This window comes from Hyaena hyaena, unplaced genomic scaffold (assembly GCF_003009895.1).
Source record: "Hyaena hyaena isolate Hyena2069 unplaced genomic scaffold, ASM300989v1 scaffold_743, whole genome shotgun sequence".
NCBI lineage: Eukaryota > Metazoa > Chordata > Mammalia > Carnivora > Hyaenidae > Hyaena > Hyaena hyaena.
Window position 1 is genome coordinate 854,978 of NW_024081377.1, and position 25,012 is coordinate 879,989.

At 34.8% G+C, this 25,012-nt stretch overlaps 1 protein-coding gene across 1 annotated transcript in view; it reads right to left on the bottom strand.

Annotated features, from left to right (window-relative positions):
- The window catches only part of MDGA2 (MAM domain containing glycosylphosphatidylinositol anchor 2), a gene marked incomplete at its 5' end in the record, with an annotated part of 465,609 nt that overhangs the window by 368,012 nt on the left and 72,585 nt on the right, over nucleotides 1–25,012 (bottom strand). The window contains one exon of the mRNA XM_039218217.1: nucleotides 6,593–6,767. Within this exon, the coding sequence (XP_039074148.1) occupies nucleotides 6,593–6,767 (175 nt within the window). The remainder of the gene's footprint in view (nucleotides 1–6,592; nucleotides 6,768–25,012) is intronic.

Consider the following 25,012-nt stretch of genomic DNA (forward strand, 5'->3'; position numbering starts at 1 on the left):
CAATTTCCTTTTTATTTTATTATTATTATTATTGCTATTATTATTATTATTTCTCTTCCTCTTTCTTGATTTAATTCCCAGTTTTTGTGCTATACATGAAAGGAGTGTCCTAGAAAGGGAACAAGGCAGAAAAAAATGGAAATTTTATCAGTTTAAAAATGTCTTCTTCTAAAAAGGACCTTCTATTTGAAAAAAACAAGCAAACAATGGCTGGTTCAGAATTCTAGTTTGGCAATAATCTTCCTTCCAAATTTCAAACGCTTTACTCCATTGTTTTCTAGCTTCCTGAGTCTATTAAGACATGTACCGTATTAATTACTACTTCATTACTTGTGACCATTTTGGAAAAAAAAAAATTCTCTGGAAACTTTTAAGATCTTTATTTTTCTCCTAGTGTTCTGAATTGCATATTGATGTGTTCTGGTGTAGATCTTGTTTACTGCATTATATTAGATACCTAGTAATTGAAAATACATGTCCAAATATGATGGGGAATTTTCTTAATTTAATTTTTAAATTTCTTTACCTATATTTCCTCTGTTTGGAATTTCCACTCAAATGTTAGATCAGCTGGACTAATTCTTCCATGTTCTCATCCTCTCTTTCTTCTTCCATCCCTTTGATTATTAAATTTTGTTTTGCTGTCTGTAAGATTTCAAATTTATCTTTCAGGCCTTCTGTTGATTTTTATGTTATTATTTTTTAATTAAAAATAAATATTTACTTTTCAGAGACAGAGCACAAGTGGGGGCAAAGGAAACACAGATTCTGATGCAGGCGCCAGGTTCTGAGCTGTCAGCACAGAGCCTGACACAGGGCACAAAATCATGAACCCCAAGATCATGACCTGAATTGAAGCTGAACAGTTAACCGACTGAGCCCCCAGGCATCACTATGTTATCATTTTCAATACTCCAAGAGTACTTTGCTATTCTCTGAAAATTTCCTTGTTTTTATTTTTCCTGTTCTTGTTATACATGCAATATTTTCTGGGTTTTTTTTTTTTTTTTTTTGAGAATACTAATTAATCATTAATTTTGTTTTATTTTGTATTTTGGCCCCTGAATTCTCCTTGCTTCCTGAATTCTTTTCCCCATTTCTTTCTCTTGGTTTGTTTGTTTGTTTGTTTGTTTATTTATTTATTTTGTTAGAAGAGTGTCCCAAATTTGGGGGTATGGTATATCCCATTTAAGAATCAGTTATTAAAGAGCTTATTGGTAGTTCTGCGATCAATAGTAGGCTTCATTGTAAGTGTATTAGCTGGACTGTTGTCACCAAGTCCCCCACTTGTCAGGATCTGTAGCCTTTCTTCCAGACTTGATCAGTTTTCCTAGACAGGAATTCTCCAATATTCTGCCAGGAAGGCATTTTCAGAAACGAATATGAGAAGGGATTGTGTTGAGCATATAAATTTTGACTTAATAACCCTGATTTAACTACTGTATGCTGCCTCCTATTTTTGATGGCTCCAGGTTTCTTACCTAGTTCAAAGTCTCTCAGGTTCAATACCTCACATAATCAAACAAACAAACAAACAAACAAATAATGAATTCTAGTCTTCTGTAGGGGTTGACTGGGAAGCTGGTGGAAAGGATGTGGTAAGGCAAAGAATTATGTGAAATGTGGAAGGAGATCTGGGTATGTAACTCCTGTATAGACTTTTGGCCAATTCTTCTGTTTTTAGACTAAATTACATTCACACTGAAGAGCTAAGTGGTGTCTCCAATTGCTGAGCTTTTTAAGGATTCTACTGCATGAGTATGCCAGTTCTGTCCTTTAAACTGATGGCTTTGATTTAAGCTTTCTTTAGTATGCTAAGTAAGCAGTGGCCATTTCCTGATCTGATTTTTTTACTTCAAAATTGTTTTTCCTTCATCTCCTCTCCAATTCTCTCTATCCTGTATGTGTTTGTTGTTGTTTTATTCCTTTACTATTGTTTTAGCATGGTTCTAGAGAGAAGACATAAAGAAAATGTATGTTTAAATCAGCAACTTTAAGTAGTACTAATTCTACAAGTTTCTTTCAAGCATGTAACCATAGTTTTCAAACTCTTAGAAGTTATATAACCTACCAAAAGATGGATTGCAATTGATTAGCTTTTAATCAGAAATATTATATAAATGACTAGGGAAGATTTTAGAAAAACAATTAAATCATTGCATGGTTATGAAATCTCCCTGTTATAAAATATACTTTTTATTAAGAAATTGTAGCTCATAGAACACTTGGGATACTTTCATAATTCTTAGAAAAACAAGTGATAGGTCATATAAGTTAAGGAATATAGTTACATTTTGTCAAAATAGTAACACAGAGAAAATAGTATTCTTCATTGAAATAGTAAAAAATAAATGTTGGGCCGGCTGAGAGGTGGGGCAGAGACACCACAGAATGGCAGACCTTCTTAGGATGGCTGACCTTCCCACCACTCCTTAGGATGGTTGACCTTCTTAAGATGGCTGACCTTCCCACCACTACATCAGTGGCCGTTATTACATCGGCGGGAAACAGAAATTTAAACCTTTCAAGCCTGGACTTTCCAGTCAAGAGACTACCCCTGTTATCTGAACCCGCACTAACAGGCTATAAAACCCTCACCACCCCCAACCAGGCCGTGACTTTCCCGACTCCCCTCTCTCTGGAGTCATGGAACCTAGCCCAGGGATACAGGCAATAAAACTCCCCGTAAATTCTCTCGCCTTGGCAGAGGGTGCGGGCAATAAAACTCCTTCTGCAGATCCTTTTGCCTTGGAGTCTTTTTTCACTCAAAAACCTTACAATAAATAAATAGATAAAACAACATTTGGTAGCTGCTTTATAAAACCTATATGGTCCAATTTCTACTACAAGAAATTTCAGAAAATTTTGTGGGAAGAAAGTGCTAATTGAGATTAATAAATCTTCCCCAGTTGATCAAAATGTTAATACAGTGTCACAAATATTTCAAAATATCTATCAAATAAACCCACCTCATTTTATATCAATTAGCATTGCAGCAGGTTCCTCTTCCAAAAACTAAATTTCCTCATCAAAGTAATGATGAGCAATCACAAAATTTTATTTTAGGTTGGTATTAGCTCTAAACTCTAGAAATTTATGATTAGAATACAGGGTTTAATAAAAGATGTACATTTTCACTGTTATGAAAACTCTCCATAAAAATGGTGGCTTTAAATTAATACTCTGTTGGGCACATTTTGGAGATAATCTATTATCTTGGCCCTCGGGCAAGGCGAGAGAATTTACGGGGACAGGGGATTCAAGGCTGAATTATAATATTATTTATTAGAATTTTTGTTAAATTTGAGCCATCACCAGCCTGTTTGTTACTGCAAATTTAATCCTTATCTGCAGGTTTTTCTATATTTTGTATTCCATGTTCTTTTTTTTTTTTTTTTTTTTGTATTCCATGTTCTGTCGGCATTGATGACAGTTCCACTCAGAGAGCCAGTTATGAAAAGAAAAAGAAATCTACAGTTTAGATGATGACCTAAAACCATGGATACAAACAGGAAAATCGGTGCTGTTATTTTATCATTTCCTAAAACAGAGCAAAAGTACTTGAAATAAAGTTGCTTTAACACATACTTAAGCCTAAAAACTGTAGTCTTCAGTCAAGGTTATATCGGGAACACATAGATTCCTCAAGTAGGCCTAGCTGTCTCGACTGTGAAGTATTCTCATGAGTTAAAATGTTTAACAATTTACTCTCTAGAGGCCTTTATTTATCCAGTCCTTCAAGAACAGGCATAACCACTTAAAACATAAATCTAGATCCCAAAACCAGAGATCTTTCCCGAAGGTAAGGCATTATCTGGAAAATTTATATTCAAGCAATGTCACATTTATTCATATGGTCCATAACTTAATACATGTTATTTTCTCAAATAATATAATTTTCAATAGCTTTCTAATAAATCGCGGGCACAAAGAAAAGTGCTGGAAGTACTTCACTCTGATATGTATCACAGTGCCATTTCCCTTAAAAGACAGAATAATATGTTTGTCAGGTCCCGGTTGTAGGGGGGAAATCCCAAAGGAAGTCAAAGAAAAAGGAAACAAGCCAGTGCTTTCATTCCTGGCTGCCTCGAAGGTGACCCAAGTCTTAAAAGACTAACAGGGCTGTGGAGCTCTGGAGGGAACAGTGCTGTCATTTCTACAAAAATGTGCAACTGAGTCTAGACAGCAAGAGATGTCTAGATGCAGCAGAGTGGGTTTAAAGCAGAACAGTAGGGGAAAAATAATATTTCTTATGTCCTTAAAAATGTCAGTTCCCCTTTTGTCTTTGGTTTTTAACCCAGCAATTTAACTGTTTAAATTATTATCAAACCTATTGTGGTGGTAATGAGTGTTACAATCTGTTATTCAAAACCTTTGGGGAATGTTTTTTAAGAATATTTCAGCTTTTTATAAGATAATATGGTACATATACCATGTACTACATATATAACATACCCAGCAGGCTCTGTGGCAATACTGTGTAATCAAATATCTAATTTCCTGAGTAAAACATATGATTATTCATACAAAGTAGGGTAAATAAAGAGCATAAAGTCTTTTCTGTTTTTCTATGTGATTAATTTTAGATCAGAGGTTGCCACACAAACTAGTTCACATCAGGTTTCCCCAAAAAACTTTACCAATAATGCCCAACAAAGCAAAACAAAATATACTCATTCAATTTACAGAGCTTCTTAGATCTTAGAATCATGTTAAGGTATTGAAATTGTGTGTTTTAAAACGTCACGACCACAATTATAAGAATAAAAAAGCACAGGTATGTACTCTAGAAAGTTATATAATAGAAGTACGTAATTATGTAATTAGGTAAACTAGGTTAAATTTAGTTTAATTATAAATTAATGTAAACCATCAATGCTGTTTTCTAGAATGGCTGTTCATATGTAATTTTTAATGAAATCTTGCCATTTGCAACAGTATGGATGGAGATAGAGAGTATTAAGCAACGTGAAATAAGTCAGTCAAAGTAAGACAAATACCGTATGATTTCACTCATATGTGGAATTTAAGAAACAAAAGAAAGAAGCAAAAGGGGGTGGAGACAGAGAGGAAGGGAGGAGGGAGGGAGAGGGAGAAGCAAACCAAGAAACAGACTCCTAACTATGGAGAACAAACTGGTATTTACCAGAAGGGAGGTGGGTGGGGGATGGGTAAAGTAGGCAATAGAGATTTGGGAGGGCACTTGTGATGAGCACAGATGATGTAAGTGTTGAATGACTAAACTGTATATCTGAAACTAATATCACACTGTATGTCAAACTAACTGTAATTTAAATAAAAACTTTAAAAGATTATATATAAAAATAGTGTTTTGTTTTGTTTTCACGGAACACAACTAGAAATATGTGATCAGGAGAAGGGCCAGAGGTTATACTGTGGTCAGGTGGTATATGAGTAAGGCCAACCTGTGTGCCATGAGATGCACATGGATGCACATAGGATGCAGATGCCTAAATTATATCAGTGGATGTCAAAGGGGCTAGAGATGTCAGAGAGAATGGGATAGGACTTCTCTCTTCTCTTTCCCAGGAAGGGACCAAGCATCCAAGAGTGGAAGATGAATCACAAATGCAGCCCTGTTACGTACTTTCCAGTCACCTGAATAACTAAATTAAGATCCAGCAAATGGTGCAATATATAAATCATGTATAATTCTAGTCACTTCCCTAACAATGCATCACTTTTTCCACATCAAAAAACAAAAGAAAGGGACACAGTGAAAAAGATAGGTAGAAAAACAGGAACTTCTCACTTGTTACTGTATCTGAATTACTTTGAGGAGAAAAAAAACTTTTGGATTCTAATTAGTAGAGAGTAAAAAAAAAAAAAAATGCAAGTTCTCATAAAAAAAAAAAACAATGGAATGATGGATAAACTTGTGCAAAAGGATGAAGTGAATGTAGGTCCTTGATTTGTTTTGGTGAAGGTAAGACCAAGAACATTTTAAGTAAATTTACTAACGGCAAAAAGCTGAAAAATGAGACTGGCAACCAAAATAAATCAACAAACACTTTCTGAGTGGCACTGGATTGCCCAAGGTACTGATTACTTTTAACAGAGGTGGATTTTGGTCATTCACAACCCAATTCAAATACCACTTACATGATGTGCCTTTCCAAAAACAAGAATAGCTGATTTCACACAGAGGTAAAGTTAACAAGTTACAGTATGCATAGCATAATCTTTTCTTTATGTAATTAGAAATGCATTTATATACTTATATATAAAGATAGGAAGTATATACATTCAAACCCTAACGATCATGGGTGGGATTATCATCAGTAACCCTTATTGTCTTCTAGTTATTCTGGTTCTTAAATGATGAAAATGTATTACTTTATCATAAAAACGTATGAAAGTTTATAATGGAGATTCTTTCTTCAGGAAATATCTTAAATAAGCTATAATTATCTTACACACTTTTATCCTCAACTAAGCAGAATGCCATCTGTGGGGAATGAACCCTAGTTTTTCTCAACAGACGTAAGATAAAAAAAGAAAAAAAGATCTCAAGTTTTCAGACAGGAATCCATAGTAGACTTAATCATAGTTTTCTAGGTAAGTTACTTACAGTACACATCCACTCTGATTGACTTTATCGCTGGGGACCCCAAGCCATTCTCTGCTTTACAGTAATACCGGCCTCCTTGGTGTCGCTGAATATTTGTAATCCTCAAAGTCTCATTGAAGACACTTGAGTCTTGGAATCTGTCAGAGGCACTTCCTGCTGTTTTGGTCCACCTGATCTGAGCAAGCATCAACAAAGATTGTTACTTTAGGTTGGTTTTCTCAAAGAAAAATCAAATAGCCATTACTCATTTGAAGAGTGTGCTTTCAGAGATGCTATAAGCCATTCCTGGCAAATTATTGGAAAAATTTTAAGTTTATACGCACAACTGAATTATAAAAATTTGAGTACAATGTCATTATAGTATAGTGTAAGTAGTGTATGCAATTCTTATCAATTGCATAGAATTCATGTATAGACTTATCAGTGTGTAAGACAACATAAATATAAAAGGAGGTGAATATATGTAATACATTGGAAATATGGATTAGTTTCTCTTTTTGTTGAGAATTTAAACTTTTCTTTCATATTCTTCAAACTCTCTAAGGTACTTCTTGTTTATTTAACACAGGTAGGCTCTCACTTTCTTTTCAGACATACTTCATTATTTTATTTGAAATTTCTTAGTTGATTTGGATAATTTAAGCATGTTACTCTAAGGGCTTAATGAGACTATGCATCTATATAATCTACCTGTCTATCTATCTATACACACACACACACACACACGTGGTTATTGACAGTTTTTTTTAATGGCATTGCTTTGATAAGTCCACAAATGATTTATCTGTTTTAATAAATAGAATTCACTTTATATCAATTATTTTCAAAAAATGTGCAAACTTTTTCAGAGAGGACTTTTATTAAACTGCCAAATCACTTTGAAATTCTAAAACATTCCATTATAAACAATAGCATTCTTTTAAACACAGCTGTGTATAACAGACTTAGTTTGGGTTAGCAATAAAGACTTTCAATTCAAATTTTGTGTATTTTAGTTTATAAAACCTGAACAAAACCACATGATGGTAATGTAAAGTGATAAAAAATAGGAAATAAAAACGATTTGGCTTTATTTCTCTTCTTGTTCCTGCTGTACAGAATATTTTTCTTCATTTGTTTTTATTTTTAGGTTGACAAATGGTTGACAGAAATCCTTGGTTAAACATATAAGAAGAAAAAAATTAAAGACCGAGCCTTTAAAATTGAAATCCTATAATACTGTCATTAGATATATATATTCATATGTTAATTAACATTTATAACCTAATGATGTTAAAAGTATTTTTAATAAGTTCTCCACATCATTAATGTATCAGTATGAATATAATCATGTTTGTCCTTAATTGTGAATGAAATGGAAATGTTACTTAGAGATTTATAAAAACAGAGTAATTCACAAACGTAAGTATCAAATATTTATTTGTGTGTATGGAATACACACAAAAGTCAATGGCAAGATTCCTGACTTTAAGCAATTTATAAGCCGATTACTAATATGCTCATAAAAAGACAAGACGTAACAAGGGCACTGGTTTGACAAGTAGTATTTCCAAGGAAATATTTAGGGTTCTGTTTTTATTCAAATTTCAAAATCTACAAGTAAACAAATAAAGATGATTAAATAAACAAATTGCATATTTTTGTTCTTGCATAGACAGATGCTAATTCTAAGATAAGTAATGTCTCTAAGATGTAATCTAATATAAATAAAGCATTCCGACTAAGATGAATTTCTGTGATTATCTGAATACTAAAATTGATTTTGAATAATATATATTTCGTGTCATAAAAAGTAAGTTCAGGATAAAAACAACTGTGGAAATACCCTAGCACTTTCAGAAATTAAAAATGTTATTAAGATACAATGATTAAGTTGCATTATACTGGTACAATACTAGAAATCATTCCACAATAGGGGAGACAGAAAGTAAGAGTGCGTGTGTGTGACAGAAACAGAAAGGAGAGAAAAACAGGGAGAGGAAAAAACTATGATGTATACCAGCAGTTTTCAACCTTGTTTGTCTTAAAATTCCTTTATACTCTTAAAAATTATAGGAGACCTTAAATAACTTTTGTTCATTTAGATTGATTCTATCCATTCATAAACATTGTATTACAAATTAAAACTGAGGTATGTTAAACTATGTATTATAAACTCAATTAAAATTATATTAATAATTGATGACACATTAACACAAGGAACATTTTTACTCACAAGACTGTATTTTCTGAAACAAAACAATTGAGTAAAAAGAATAGAACTGTTTTATATTTAATCTATTTATTTATTTTTATTTGAGAGAGAGTGAGAGAGAATATGAGCTGGGGAGAAGGGCGGAGGGAGAGAGAGAGGGAGAGAGAAAGAGATAGCATCCCTAGCAGGCTCTTCAGTCAGCATGGAGTCCCACACAGAGATGGATCCCACTACCCTGGGATCAAGATCTGAACTGATATCAAGAGTCAGATGCTCAACGGAGTGAGTCACCCAAGGGCCACAAGAATGGAATTGTTTCATAGTTCTACAAATCTCTTTAATATCTGGTTTAGTGAAAAATAACCAACTAGATAATCATATTAGCTTTTACAAGCAATCTATTGCTACAAGCTGTTTGGTTTCAAATAAATGAAAAAAATTCTGACCTCACAATGATATTTATTTGGAAAGGGACAGTATTTCCATAGCCTTTTCAGATGAATGTGGGTAATATCCTTTGATACTACACTAAAACTCTACAATGGTAGTTTCCTAATGTTTGCAAAGTAAATTCTAAAACCATACCAGTGAACCTTTTCTATTCTGTTACATTAAAATCCATTGGTTTATCTTGCACTTTGAATGGATCTCTCACTCATACATGATTTTTAACATTATGCATTAGTCATTTGAAAGTATAAACTCACTGACTTATGTAGATCTTCCAAATAGTCACAAATTTCATCACACAATACCAATAAAAAAGAACATATTTAATAATTTCACTGCCAATCTCTTCAGAAAAGTCTGTAAGTGTTGGAAAGCCATCATGCTTATGTGGGCAGATTTTCCAAAATTCTAATTTTTCTTTTGAAAATGAATTTTACCACTAGTAACAAATATGGCTAAGGTGTTTTCTTTGGAATGGGAGGCTCAACTTCACTGATTTTTAAAAAAAATGTTTGCCAAATACCCAAGTCTGAATTACCATACTGTGTATTAACAGTCATGTTTTTATATTCCATGAAAAAAGTTTCAAGTTCAGTACAAAACTCAATCACACAAGGCCTTGAGGAAAACTTTGTACTATAGGAGGCAGTGGAAATGTTTTATGGGATTTCTTTATTTTGTCACACAGAATACTAAAAATACAGTACTCAACTTTGAAGATCTTAAATTTGATTATTTTTACTGATTTATTGATGATATTTTTAGTGACATTGCCTTTTGTTTGTTTTCATTTTTCACTGTTGGGTACATGTTAGTGAAGTAAGTAGAGAAGAATACAGACTGATTGTACAATTTAATGCCACAGCTTTGTTTTGCGCTAAGGTGCTACCTGTTTTATTCACCATTGCTTTGCACCATCACTGCAAGTGCAACAGTAAAAAAAATAGTACTTTCTACATAAGCCTCCAATAAAGATCTCAGGGTCCCTCTAGAGATCTAGCAACACTTCAAGAAACACTGATTTCTAAGAAGAGAGAAATAGCGATATCTATATCTAAATCTATGTCCAGTCATTTACTGTTTAATCAAAATGTTAGGGCAATTGATTATATATCCATAAAAATAATAAAAATCTCCAAACCACCCTTCACAATGAAATAAATTCTAGATGCAACAGTCACAAATGCTGGTAATATCTTTGTATTGTTGGGGTTTCATAGTAAAGACTGGAAGGATAAATTGGTAGAAGCTTCCTTTTTGAAAGGAAACTTTGTAAATTATGTTTACATAATGGAAACATAGACAAAAATGGAAACATTCACACTTTGACTTAGCAATTATCTGGTTAAAATTTACCTTACTACCATTTGCATGAATAAGAATGCAGAAAAATGTATGTATAGTGATAGAGCACTGGGAACAATATAAATATCAAATGACAGTGAAGTGGTCAGAAACTAACTTACTCTAAAAATAAATTGGAAGTAAGCATTAAAGGATTAAAATGCAAAATGTATTATTAAATAAAAAAACAACAAAAGAGAATATCCTCAAATAAAAAGAGCACATGTGTACTATGCATATGCATATACACAGACATGTTTGTTAGAATTACACAGAGAAGTACAAAATTTAACACTGATTAAGTCGATGAGTTGGACTGGAAAAAAGAATAGTGAAAATGGTTTCTTTTTTGAGATTTTGATTTAGAATTCTGATTGAAAAAATTATTTTACCATAAACAAATACTGTTTATTATAAATAAGTTTAAAAAAAAGAAACAATTCTACAGTAAAATACAGGAAATAGAAAAACTAAAAAAGAATAGAGAAAAATTAAAGTAACCACTTATGAAAAACCTTTCCTTTTTCTCTACTTTAAAAAAAATACTGGGGCGCCTGGGTGGCTTAGTCCGTTAAGTGTCCGACTTTTGCTTAGGTCATGATCTCGCGTTTCGTGGGTTTGAGCCCCGCGTTGGGCTCTGTGCTGACTGCCAGCTCAGAGCCTGGAGCCTGTTTCAGCCCTCTCTCTCTGACCCTCCCCTGCTCGCGCTGTCTCTCTCTCTCTCTCAAAAATAAATAAAACATTAAAAAAATACTAAATGGAAATATTACTGAGCCACAAAACAACATTCTACTTATTGAAAGGGCTTACCAAGTTATATGCCTAATTGATGAGAAAAGAAACCTCCAGATATACTAACATTAACGTTGTGACTTCGAAGTCTACAGAGAAAATTGTGTAGACATCCAGGCAGAAGGAACAAAGTGTTATATAATGCAGAGTCTGCTCATTCCCTAATGTCCTACTTCTGTAGTAATTGAGCTCCATATTATTCATGAGGCACATGGCTACCAAGAGAAAGACTATTTCCTAGCTATCTCTTCATCTAAATTCTTACCACAGTGCTTCGAGCAGAAATGTCCTCATAGTGAAGCAGCACTCTACGTTTTGCTCATCCCTGCACATTTCCACTGGCCCCTATTGGACAATGAGCTGTTTTGGAACTAGGTGTGGTACAGAGAAGCAATAAAACTGAAGGATCTGAATTTCTGACATCATGGAGTTGTACCTACCATCCCTGAACTCTTTATAGCCCTTGGGTTATACAAGGGAGAGAAATAAAATTCTATCTTGTTTACATCATACTTTTGGGGGGATTTTCTGTGACTAACAGCCAAATTTAACTTCAACCTGTAAGTCTGGGGTGGTACAGAAGGTCAGCTTGACTCGGAATCTCATCTCCAACACTGACTGCTTGAAAGCAGTGTGAATAGCATCAGAATTTACTGAAAACGGTGGAGAGGGGGTCTCTCTCTCCATATCAAACAATCAAGATCTCTTTCATCTAGTGTAAAAAAACAGTGATACGAAAACAAGCAGTGATCTCAGGGTTCTAATACTCACCTGATAAAAATACTTGAGACAATACTCTAATCACCTAACAAAATAACCGGATCTGAGTGGTTTTGGTTTTGGAGAAGATAGAGAAAAGCATTATGTTGACAAGCAGTTATTTATTTAATGGGCAAGTATAGTTTTCCTGGGTAATATACAATTTAAGTACTAAGTAAAGTGTTTTAAAAGCTAAAAAGCTTAGAATGAGGGGATCTGTAATATCTTAGCAAAATCTTGGAGTTTGAGGTGGATGTAGGACACAAAGGGGAGATAAAAATTAATGATTCGTGGGAATGAAAGGAAAAGGGAGAAGAAAAACTATACTAAAATCTTAAACTTTAGGAGAGGTGGAAGAACTCTCTTTATGAAAGAAACTGTAGGTATTATGTCTACAAATAATAATGGAACCATAAATGTCTGATTCAAATAATAGAACAATGCATAACTCCTTTAAAGATAGGGAAAGTGAGAAAAAGGAGAAAGAGTAGGAAGAAAAGATATTGATAAATAGAAATTTGATAAAATGGGCAAGAAGAGACCAAAAGGAAAAGAGAAATATATAATTCTAAATAAATAAAAACCATAGAGTAAGAAACAATTGTATCAGTCATAAACTAAATATGAAAAGACTGAATTTGCCTATTAAAATTTGTTAGGCTGGAATTAAAGGTAACAAGTTTATACACTATTATATATGTATGTATACATAATATACAATATATATATCTATATAACATATAATATGTAATACATGCTATACATACATATGACATACATGCACAGTATGTGTATATGTATATATACATACATACAAACACTACGGTGAAAAGAAAGTCATTACTTTAAGTACCAAAAGTCATAACTGATATCAAAAATATATTGCCATTAATTGGTATGCAGTTAAGTATAGGGCAGCTAAAGACTTAAAGGAGACAAAATTAGAAATGGAAAAATTTGATAAACATGCATTTGCAGTAGGAAATTCCAATCCATCTCTCTGAGAATTAAGCAGTTCTAGATAATACAGTTGTTTTTTCTATTAACATAAAAAATAACTAAGACAAGGAAGAACTGAAAAATAAAATCAACGCATATGACTAACAAAAAGTTTTAAAAAATCTTTCATACATCAATTGAACTTTTTCTTATGTCCATTAAACATTTATAAAAATTGATCATGTAGTTGGAAGTAGAAAACATATCTTAATTAAAAAAGCAGAGATAGTACAGGCAATGTTATCTAGACTTAATTAAGTAGTTATAAATAAGTCATCAAAAGATGACTACTATTACATTGTCAAAGAGAAAATTAAAAGGACAATTGCTAGCGATCTAAAAGTCAATGAATAGAAATCATCTTACACCAAAATCTGGGAATGCAGTGAAAGGACTACATAGAGAAAAATATAAAGTATCAGTACCTTCTATATTAAGGAATGAATGAATGAATAATAAATAGAACAGGTACTCATCTAATTTATTTTAATTTAATGTAGATTGCTGACCTCTATTCTAACCTACTGTTTATCCATATAAGTAGAACTAATTCATCTTCATTTTTAGTTTCTTCTCCCAGAGATTCCTGTGAGCTAGCCTAGCATAGATGTATAGAATGTCACTGGGGAAACAATAAAATAGGAAGTACCCAAGGAAGACTTTCCAGATAATTCAACTCTGCATCGCTAGATATTAGTTCAGTAGAGAATCTACATAGGTTACTAATACTACTACTAGTACTACTACTAGCACTACTAATACAAATATGTTGAATGGAAAAATGGGACTTGAGTTGGACCTTCTGAGGTTGGTGGATATAATGGTGAGGAGTAGATTCAGGTGTAAAATAGAGAAATTAATGGTGATTTATATTTGATGAAACTTAACCTCTATTATGTAACAGAAATCTGGAATGAGGCAGGCCACTGCACACTGAATGGCTCCATCAGGGACTCAGACTCTTTAGAGGTACCCTCCCCACCATGTGTCACATAAGCTTAAGTCCAAAATAGTAGCTACAGATCTAGTTTTCAAATCCCATTCCTAGCAGAAGGAAAGAGGAAAGGACAAAAGTGCCTGCTAGTTGTCTTCTACCAGAAGTGCCAGGATGCGGCCTCATGACACACGTGTTAACATCATAGAGTTATATCCCATCCTTAGCTACAAGAAGGCCTGAACAATGTATTCTTTACCCTGTATAGCACCTCCCTCCTAATCCTCTGCTAAAATCTGCTGGTTCAATAAGTCTGGAAAAGAGGAGAGGATATTTGAGACTGGGAATACATGTATCCAATTTTCAGATATGCTGCATTATTAAACATGATTTTGCTTAAATCCTGCTACAATGACATCAAACAATCATTTCCATAAAATAACATGAATAGAAAAAGAAAGACACTAGAATTTAGGACATATATTTCTTGTAACTCTCTACCTAATCTGAAGAAACAACATAGAGATCCTCTTAGGGTGCAGAACATGACACATAGCTTAGGGTTATCCAACTCCCAACAAAGAATTTTCTACTTCATTTTTTTGATATAATGAAACATCACTGCTTTTATGTACCCTTAAATAAAATCAGTGTGAACTTAGGTAACTCAAGAAAATGTTAAAAACCTGAGGCACAGACTGAAGATAGACTTGTATAAATCCTAACTAGTATTTTAGAGGAGTGCCTGGGTGGCTCAGTTGGTTAAGCGTCCAGCTTTGCCTTAGGTCATGATCTCATGGTTTGTAGGTTCGAGCCCCTCATCGGGCTCTGTGCTGACAGCTAGCTAAGAGCCTGGAGCCCATTTCAGATCCTGTGTCTCCCTCTCTCTCTGACCCTCCCCTGATCACACTGTCTCTCTCTCTCTCTCTCTCAGAAATAAATAAAACATTTAAAAAAATTAAAAAATAAACTAGTATACTACATAAATTCTATGAATCCAATAAGAACTTAGACCTTGACAATGCTCAGACCTGTAGGATGCTCCCCTTTAATTAATGTCTAGTGAATGGCAGATTTGTGCATTGAAGCTACTTTCTATCAGCTGTCAAGGAGTTATGGCATTATATACTCAGGTCAATCTGTAGAGACAAACCTGAGCTTTGTCTTCGCATTGTTTGTACTGTGAAAGAATTTACTTCATCAATAAAAAAAGTAAGCCAGAGAAAAAGTAAGATAAAGATCATCTGATCTGCTATAATTATTGGGTGACTTGCCACCAGAGATTTGGGAGCTAAATAAAGCTGGCTATAGAGTATCAGCCTGAAAGACTATAAAGGGATATCTATGGAAGGTGAGTATGAGTAGACAGTGTTCATTACAGTTTTGAAAATAAAGGTTATCCTCTTATCTTGCATCAATATCAGGGAAAATTACAGAGGGATACGCTCTCTTTGAATTACCAAATACAATAAATAGAATTCTGAGAGGCAAAGACCCTAGATCATACAGGTCCAATTTTCAATAAGGCATATTCATCTACCATAAATTATAGCAAATTATCGCATTTGCTTCTAAATCTAATTTTATAAAAAGAACTACAATTGTCTGACAAAGCAACAAAAATTTAACCCCAAAATTTCTATACACTATGTGTAAAATGTCACATTTTTCTAGTATGCTCAGACTAATAGAGATCATTATTATCAACATTACTACCACCACGAATAATAATAATTACAATATAATAGACACCTTTGAAAGATTTCTATAAGTTAAAGTTACTATCTGATACATGTGCACAGTGAAATAAAGAATTCCTCAGGGTATGTAGTTCAAATACACTCAGAGAAGCAAGAAGGAAAAGTGAGTCTGAACATCAAGGAGGGATCTTCTCACCAGCCAGAGAAAATAATTGTGGGGAAGGGATCATCATGGTAACTGCATGGGAAAGGGAAAGATAATCATGGGATGAGGACTTGGGTGTTTCTGAGCACCAGCTATGCCTAAACACAGAGAAGACTTATGTTCTAATCTTCTTTTTGGCTGTGGCTTTTTTTTTGTTTGTTTGTTTTGGACTTTAACTTTCAACAACTTACTCCTCTGTGACTAACCTATGGGATAAATTACATAACTGTAGTGCTTACCTTCGACAGTGCCAGGCTTCCTAAATGTATATGAACATTACAATAGGACCTGTTGGCATTATTTCCAACCAAAGGAGACAGGAAGAGTGAGTAGATCTTGGTGCGAATAAAGCATGCTTATAAATACAAAACGTTGGGGGTTAATGGAAATTTCTTCAATGAAGGGTTTTATTCTGTAGCATAACCAACACATTAATCATCACCTCCAAGCAACTGGTAACAAAAGTTTACTTCTTTAAAAATTTACAAAATGCTTTCCTATTCCATCATCTGATTTTAATACCACAACCACCATGTTTCCTCCCCATTTCATGGCTCCAAATCTTCCAAGACCATGTGACTCTGCATCTTTACACACTGGGCTCCTGTGATTACTCAGAGATCATTTTATTAGAAAACCTTCCCTCTTCCATTAAGCTCTGTTGTGTCTGTCTTCAGTGTCGCCATAGCACCTTGCAATTCCCTCAATGAGTGTACTCACCACATGCTATAAAAATTAGGTATTTATATAAATTTATGTATTTATATATTAGGAACTGGTGTTCTGCCTGATTCTCTCAGAGCCCCTTTATCTTTCCATATATCCCTCCAAGAATTCTCTATTTTTCACGGAAGAAGGTCTTTGGGCTGTGGAGTCACTTTGCTCTCAGAGGCAGAGTTTTGGAGATGCTTTGCCATTTACCTTCACTCTGGAGCACTTAGCAATGAAACAGTAGAATGGATATGAGAGTCTAGAGACCCTGCTTTCAGACAGGATAGATTCAGAAGCATGATATGCTCTCCAGAGTTTCTTTGCAGGATGAAGTTGAACTTAATGTCCTAAAATCACATCCAAGCCCTCCATCTTCCTTTTCCACTAGTGTTTTCTTGCCCCATTAGCAGTTTCTCCTAAGAGCATTTCCTTAATAATTCACTTGCACGTGAATGCTCATCTCAAGCTCTACTTCCAAAAAACCAGACCTAAGACACAGTGCTTTGCCTTTAATAAACTATAAACCACTTTTCTTGATCTTGAGGTCTCCAGCCCAAAGTACAGAGCCTGAGACATAGTAGTCATTAACAAAATCATTATTGGTTGAATGAATTCCTAATATTATAATTCTGCTGACCTGGAAAACATAAATTAGACAAAATCCCATTGCACAAGGCATTCACAATAGAGTAAGTTTCAGTTAACTGAGATATTGAACTTTTTTTTTTAAATGTTTGTTTATTTTTGAGAGAGACAGAGCATGAGCATGGGAGGGGCAGAGAGAGGAGATACAGAATCCAAAGCAGGCTCCTGGCTCTGAGCTGTCAGCACAGAGACAGACATGGGCCTTGAACTCACAAATCATGAGATCATGACCTTAACCAAAGTTGTACACTCAAATGATTGACCCATCCAAGCACCCCAACATGTTGATCCTTTAACACATACTTCAAATGTAAGTTGAGTCTACTCATCCACTTTCATTTTGAAATATGCACAAAAGGGTTTTTATTTAAATTTTATAATTTTAATATAGTTATATGAATTCACCTAAATAATTCTGCCCATTACTCCTTATCAGCATAGGACTTTATTTTGAACATGGATGGCTAAAGTTAGAGGAAAATATTAAATGATAACTTTTCAGTGTCAAATTAGTGTTTGAACTGTCACTGAATTAGCAATTTACAATATTAAGAGGACAAGAGTCAACTCTGATAAATGGAAAAAAGAAAATTCATCAAGATAAATTCATTCAAGATAAGCAACAATACTGGGAAAATAATATAAAAATAAAAACAATTATGAAATAGTTTATCAATAAACCACCTAAGTTTTAGAATAGACACAGACTACTAAATGGTTCAGAAGTACAATATAGCTGGTAGGAAAAAATTAAACACTTTGCTAAGAATATCCAAACATAATTGAAATGTAAAGTTTTGACTTCCTCATCTAAATTTTGAAAGATTACATTTTATACGAGCTGTAGAAAAACAGGAAAAAGCATTGAAGATAGTCTCCAAGTTTTCCACAAGGTGAAGGAAAGAGATTTGTTGGGCTGCTTCCTCACTGGCCACTGATTCTTGGGCTTTTTTGGAGGTTCCCCCTCCTGTTCTTGACCTCTGAATGGTTGACTGCCCAAAACCATGGTCTTCTTCTGATTATATCCACTTCTGGGCCATTCCCTCCAACACTTTAAATGCCATTTATGCGATGACAACTCCTAAGTTAGTGTTAGTAGTTCAGGCCAGTCTCCTGGCCCCACCATTTATCTGCCTGCTATCTCCCATGTAATGTATCCAAAATGAGTGCTTGCTATCCCCTCTAAACCAGCTCCCCCAGTTTTTTCCATCTCAGGTAAAAGCAACTCCATCCTTCCAATCATTCAGACCCAAGCTGCAGTTACCTTGATGAAAACAGAATGTGAATAGAAATGCAAAATCATGTGATTAATTTTAGCTCCCAAAAGAATCATACCAGATCTCTGACTGATTTCAAATTTGGTTTATACCTGGAGATGTTGTAAAATAATCAGTTACTGAATTTTCACATTTTGTCAGGGGTCTCTATGACCAAAGGGGACTTACAAGATTCATGACATAGTCCTAGCAATAACTATGATATGTTGAAGTGAAAGGAAACAAAACAAAATTAACAAAAGGGAAAGGTAGATGGGGAGAAGTTTAGAGAAAAACAGGCACAAGCTTCTAAGAGTCCCCTGTCCATGGAGTCACACAAGAGACATTTAATTCCCCCAGTATTCAGTTATGACAACACGTATGAAATGTCTACTCAGGAAGTTCATCAGAGCCTGGATTTTTACTGAATGCTGGTCACACAGGCACCCTCTGCCTACCATATACCAAAATCTAGACTCCCAAAAGCAAAGCAAGTGTTCAGCATCCACATTATTGTTTGGATTACAATTTAGGCAAAGTAAACCACTCTAATCAGAGAATGGTGGACTCTTCCTGAAATCCTAATTACCAGATGCCAACTAAGGGCCAACCTTGCTAGCTGGCTTGAGTATGGTATTTTCGGGCCTGCTGAGGGAAATCTTTCTGTACACATATATAGCTTGTAGCAGAAGTGTTATGTGGGCCTTTCGAAGAAGCTCCTTAAAAGCTAAGGGCATGAGCCCATTTATTTTCTTTCCTTTTCTTCCGTATTAACTCACATTCAAATGTGATAGCTGCAGCCTCAGTATCCATCTTAGATTGTAAGCCACCTCCAAGGTAGAAGACACATGCTAAGGATAGGTCCCTATATCACCATAAAACCATCATACCATGTCAGTGTTCTCAACATCTACATTTATTTTCCATGCAGAATTGATGCTATTACCTCTGCACTTGGCAATTAGAAGCCAAATACACTGTCATGAAAAAATTAAATCAAGCAAAATTTAAGAAATCCATTTTCAACATCTGTAAACTCTATAAACAAAAGATATGCTTTTCTTTTTTTATTTTTTAAGCTTTGTTTTTAAGTTTATTTATTTTTGAGAGAGAGAGAGAGACAGAGCATGAGCAGGAGAGGGGCAGAGAGAGAGGGAGACACTGAATCCAAAGCAGGTTCCAAGCTCTGAGCTGTCAGCACAGAGCCCAAATTGGGGCTCAAACTCATAGACTGCGAAATCATGGCCTGAGCTGAAGTAAGACGTTCAATTGACTGAGCCACCCAGGCACCCCCAGATGTCTTTTTTTCAGATTAAAACTGAAAGTAATACCCTTGAAGAAACAACTATAAGTACCCAAAGAAATAAACTGCCTTCATTGGAAATGCCATATTTAAAGCATCTAAAAGATCTGAGTGCCCACTCATGAGAGAAAGAATAAACTATTGTTTAAAAAATAAGTAAATCATTACACTGGGCCTTTACAACTTGAACATCCATATATTATTTTTATGAAGCGGGCAGATGAAGTAATGACATACAATAGATCTCCAAAACATTTGCTTTTTGTAATCTAAGTAAATAGAGGAGAGTAGTTAAGTTTCCCTATGTTTCTTCCAGAACTTTAAAAGAGCTCCCTGATTTAAATTTAGCACATTTATACTTAATAATCAATATTTATTTCACCACAAATTTTACTAATTAAGGATTTTGTTAACTGTTGCCAATGAATATCTTCCCATATTCTTCCTTATGGGTTTCTTATGGGATTTTTTTCTTACCATCATTCTCAATCTTGTTAAGAGTGAAGCAGTAATTTCCTTATTTTTTGTAATAAAATATAATCTAAATTAACAGTATTGCGGACACCGCAGAGCATTAGAAACGTAATAAAAAATAAATTGCTCTGTGCTACTCACTCCAAAATAGTTCCCTACTAAAGCTGTAGCTAAACTTCTTTGTAACATAACCAAATGAACTTTGCCATCTAAGGCATTAAAAAAAAACAAAACAAAACAGCATACTTACATACAAGAGAACATCTTTTGGCATATACACTTGACAAGAATGTCTGTAATTATATCATAGTATTCTCCTAAGAGATAAATATAGCCAGATATGCCAAATAAATAATTCAGTGTGATTCTATTTCACATTTTCCAATAATTCATCTAAAATACCCAAAAACGTTACATTTAATTGGCCCAAGAAAATATTTTAGAGTGAATTATCTGTCCCTCTGCATTTTCTAGGCACCAGCAATGGAAAGAGAAATTAATACCTCTAATCTCCATGGGTACATTTTCAATTTTATGGAAAAATCTTATCTCACATTTTTTCCCTAAAATAATTGAGCAATTTTTAGAAAACATAAGAACAAGAACACATTTTACATATACCCTACAACCTTCAAAGGTACAAATGACCTTTATTCATAGCTGCAATTTTGGAACTTAAACTCAAGCAATAGCCAGGTGGTTGGAAGTTATCATCTAGGAGGCATGCAAAACTAAACTCAGGCATCAAAAATAATACCTATGAAAGAGGACTATTTTAAACTTTCATACAAGTCACCCCATCTCAGGATCCAGATATCTGTTAATCTTGCATGCATTTGAAGTTATTTCATCCCACTAGATTGGTGCCAGGGTTAAATACTACAAGAGTTTATATGCAACTTGTTTCAATTTTGAATAAAGATTAGAAAAGGAAGAAATGGAAACTAAGATTACTTTGGATTCCATAGTAGGCTACATTATTGTCTTTATAACAACCCTACAAATAAACACTATTATCCCAAATTTGCAGATAACTGAGATTCAAAATTGTTAACTAACTTTCCTAAGACCATACAAGTAGTAAACATTAGTTCCAGGATTTTAGCAAGCATCTTTAAGACTCTATTTCTACTAAAAATAGTCAATATCTGTTTAGGGTTCACACAGGCAAATGCTTTATTGAGGTATCTCCTTTAACCTTCACAGCAATCATATCAATTAGGTCCTCCATCTCCATTTTATAGATGAGACAAATTATGCTGAAGATAATATAATGATTTGTCCAAGATCCCACAGCTAATATATGGGGGAGTAAGAATGGGGATTTCCCTTTTCTTGGAGTCTGTTTTTAGTCTCGCTCTGATGTATTAATAAAAACAACTTTGATGACTTTAATTCAAGTCAGATTGAAAACTTTTCTCTAGAGCAAGTTAAACTAGATAGTTGCTTTCTCTTAGTAAAAAGAGCACACATTATTTGACGTTACTGACCCACTGCAACATTTTCTGCACATATTTGTATTTCTACCAGAATATGTTTCCTAACTAAAATGGAGATGAAGAATAAAGCACAAACTTACTCTGCACAGTATCACCTGGGATTTTGGGGACTGAGTGTTCCTGGGACAGGAAAAGAAGTAAGAAAAGGAACTTGAATCTAAATGCTAGGCAAAGAAGGAAAAAGATCAGGAATTTTAAAGTTAAAAGAGAAAGGTCTACAGAGAATCCTGTCCTAAGACAGAGTGGTTTCTACGAAAATGGAATTGAAAGGATATAATCTTCGACACTTAAAATCTTCAAGGTAGGTTTTCCTCTCAAAAATAAACATTGAAAGGGCGCCTATGTGGCTGGCTCAGTTGGTTAAGCATCCGACTTCGGCTAGGTCATGAACTCACCATTTGTGGGTTCAAGCCCCACATTGGGCTTTATGCTGACAGCTCAGAGCCTGGAGCCTGTTCTGGATTCTGTGCCTCCTCTCGCTCTGCCCCTCTAGGCTTGCACTCTGTTTCTATCTCTCTCAAAAATAAATAAACATTTTTTTAAAAAAAGCTTCAAGGTAGGTTTTCAATAGCAAGTTAGAGATTTTAACTAACTCAAATATGGTAACACTCAAATGGGTTACGGGGATAGGTGGATGGGAAACTGCCCCACATGATTATTCCATATGACTATGGGGTACAGTTCATTGGTCACTTACTACCTCTCTTTTCAACTTTTGACTAGAATGCCTTCTTATAATTCAGAGCCCAGAAAGCTAAATACATTTATCAGATTCTCTTGCATTAAGGCTGTGGACAGAATTTGGGTTTTATCAGTAAAACTTCTGAAAACCAAATTAAGTGTGAAGAGAGGTATTTTCTGAGAATCAATTTGTGCAGGTATGAATCACAGTAGGCATGGTTATGAAACAGTCATCAGCCATGGAGTAGACCTGTCAATCCCTTGATCATAATGAAGGTGTGTTTCTCTTGAAGCTAATGGCTGGGAGAGAGCTACTTGTGATTCTAATCGGGGAAGCAGGTCTGCTGGTGGGCAAATGCTATGGTATTATCCAGGGAACCATTTCCATAGGGCTAGCCTAAAGGACTTCACCTATAGTTCTTTGAATTAGTTTTGTAAGGAATTAATTATCTAAATCAATTTAACATTTATGCTTAAAGTAGCCAGCACAGATTCTGTTACCTGCAACTGAACCCTGGTTGATGCAATCCTTTATTCTTCACTATCACCTGCCTTCAGTCAGATTTACCTTCAAAGCCAGGCCCAGCAGAGTGAAAGTATAATGTCAGCAATGTGTCTTCTCAGGGGCCTGGATCCTCTAGATGAATGCTCCTCTCTGGAATTACCTGGGTCAGTATCCATGATAGGCTACAACATTTCACAAGTATAATAAGCACCATTAAATCTGACTACCCAGTAGAATTAGTACATTGACACAAACTCTTGGCTGCATAAGTATTATCAATTTGCAAATTTAAATGATGTTTTTCAATCCTCTAATTTTAATGACTGAAAGAGGAATGATGGAGAACAGGTCGGCACTGGTAACCGAAGGGAAAAGTGTCATCTACAACAGAGTGTAAACAGTCAGGTATCATATTCTGCGAAACAGAAACAGTACTGGGGGGCACCTGAGAGCCTAGGTCAGTTAAGCATCCAACTTTTGGCTTCAGCTCAGGTCATGATCTCACAGTTCCATAGCTTGTGAGTTCGAGCCTCACCTCTGGCTCTGTGCTGATAGCGCAGAGCCTACTTGGGATTCTCTCTTCCTCTCTCCACCCCTTCCTGGCTTGCTCTCTTTCTCTCAAAATAAATAAATGAACTAACATAAAAAGGAACAGTACTGGGGCTTCATGAAATATACAGAAGCTATTTTGCAGGATTCTTAAAGACTTCAGTGTGTCTTCAGCTGAAGATAAGTACTATAATAAAAGAGCTTCAAAATCGGCATTTAAAGTACCAGTGGGAGTGCCTGGGTGACTCAGTTGGTTAAGCATCTGACTTCGGCTCAGGTCATGATCTTGTGGTCTGTGAGTATGAGCCCCGTTGTCAGGCTCTGTGCTGACAGCTCAGAGCCTGGAGCCTGCTTCAAATTCTGTCTGTCTCTATCTCTCTGCCCGTCACCGCTCATGCTCTGTCTCTCTCTCTCTCAAAAATAAACAAACATTAAAAACAATTTAAAAAAATAAAGTACCAGTATACTTATATTTCAATAAATTATTTTATGAAGTTTAAAAATATGTTTTCTCTTGGACACTAAATCATGTTACCAGTTCATCTACCCATATAAAGTTAACACCAATATCTATACAAAACATCATGAATACTTAGTTCCATCCTGACATAAATATTTATTTCACAGTATTTGGAATCAACTTCACATGAAAAATTAAACTGTACTTCAGATAAAATATAATTAAAATAGATATGACAAATATATCAAATATTTGACAAAATATTTGACAAATATATCAAATATATCACATGGTATATATCCCTTCCCCCCAACAAACTTAGTTTTCAAGCCAGCAAATGTGAGGAAATGTATTTCACTCACATCAGTGTATTGTCCTTAATTTTATTTATTTATTTAGTTAGTTTTTAAAGCAGGCTCCAGGCCCAGCGTGGTGCCCAATACAAGGCTGGAACTTACAACCCTAAGATCAAGATTGAGCTGAAACCAAGAGACACTCAACAGACTCGGCCACCCAGGTGCCCTGTCCTTAATTTTAAAGAAATAACATCAGATGCTGTACTCTCAGGCCTCATTTGCCACTCTGTGAAGTCTGTCTCCTAGTTTGAATACTCTTGTGAAATGACAGGAACGCGTGTGGGTGTAGGATGTGAAGGGAGGCATTACAGAAAGGATGGTAGGCAGAGAAAACTAATGAGGGATTACTGATCATAGAAACATGAAGCTGCTCTAGAAGATGTGATACAAAGCACTGGAAAGCTACCTTTCTTCAAAGTTTATTAAAGAACCACAAAATGTTCCTTAACTAAAGGCAAAATCCTGACCTACAGCATCTATGGCTTTTAACTCAGACTCAAAATGAGAAATTTCTGAGAACATTTCACTTCCACCCTCATGGTTGGGGAGAATTCAGACCTTTTTGAAATCATGAAGGAAAGCCTCTACCAAAGAATGTCACCTG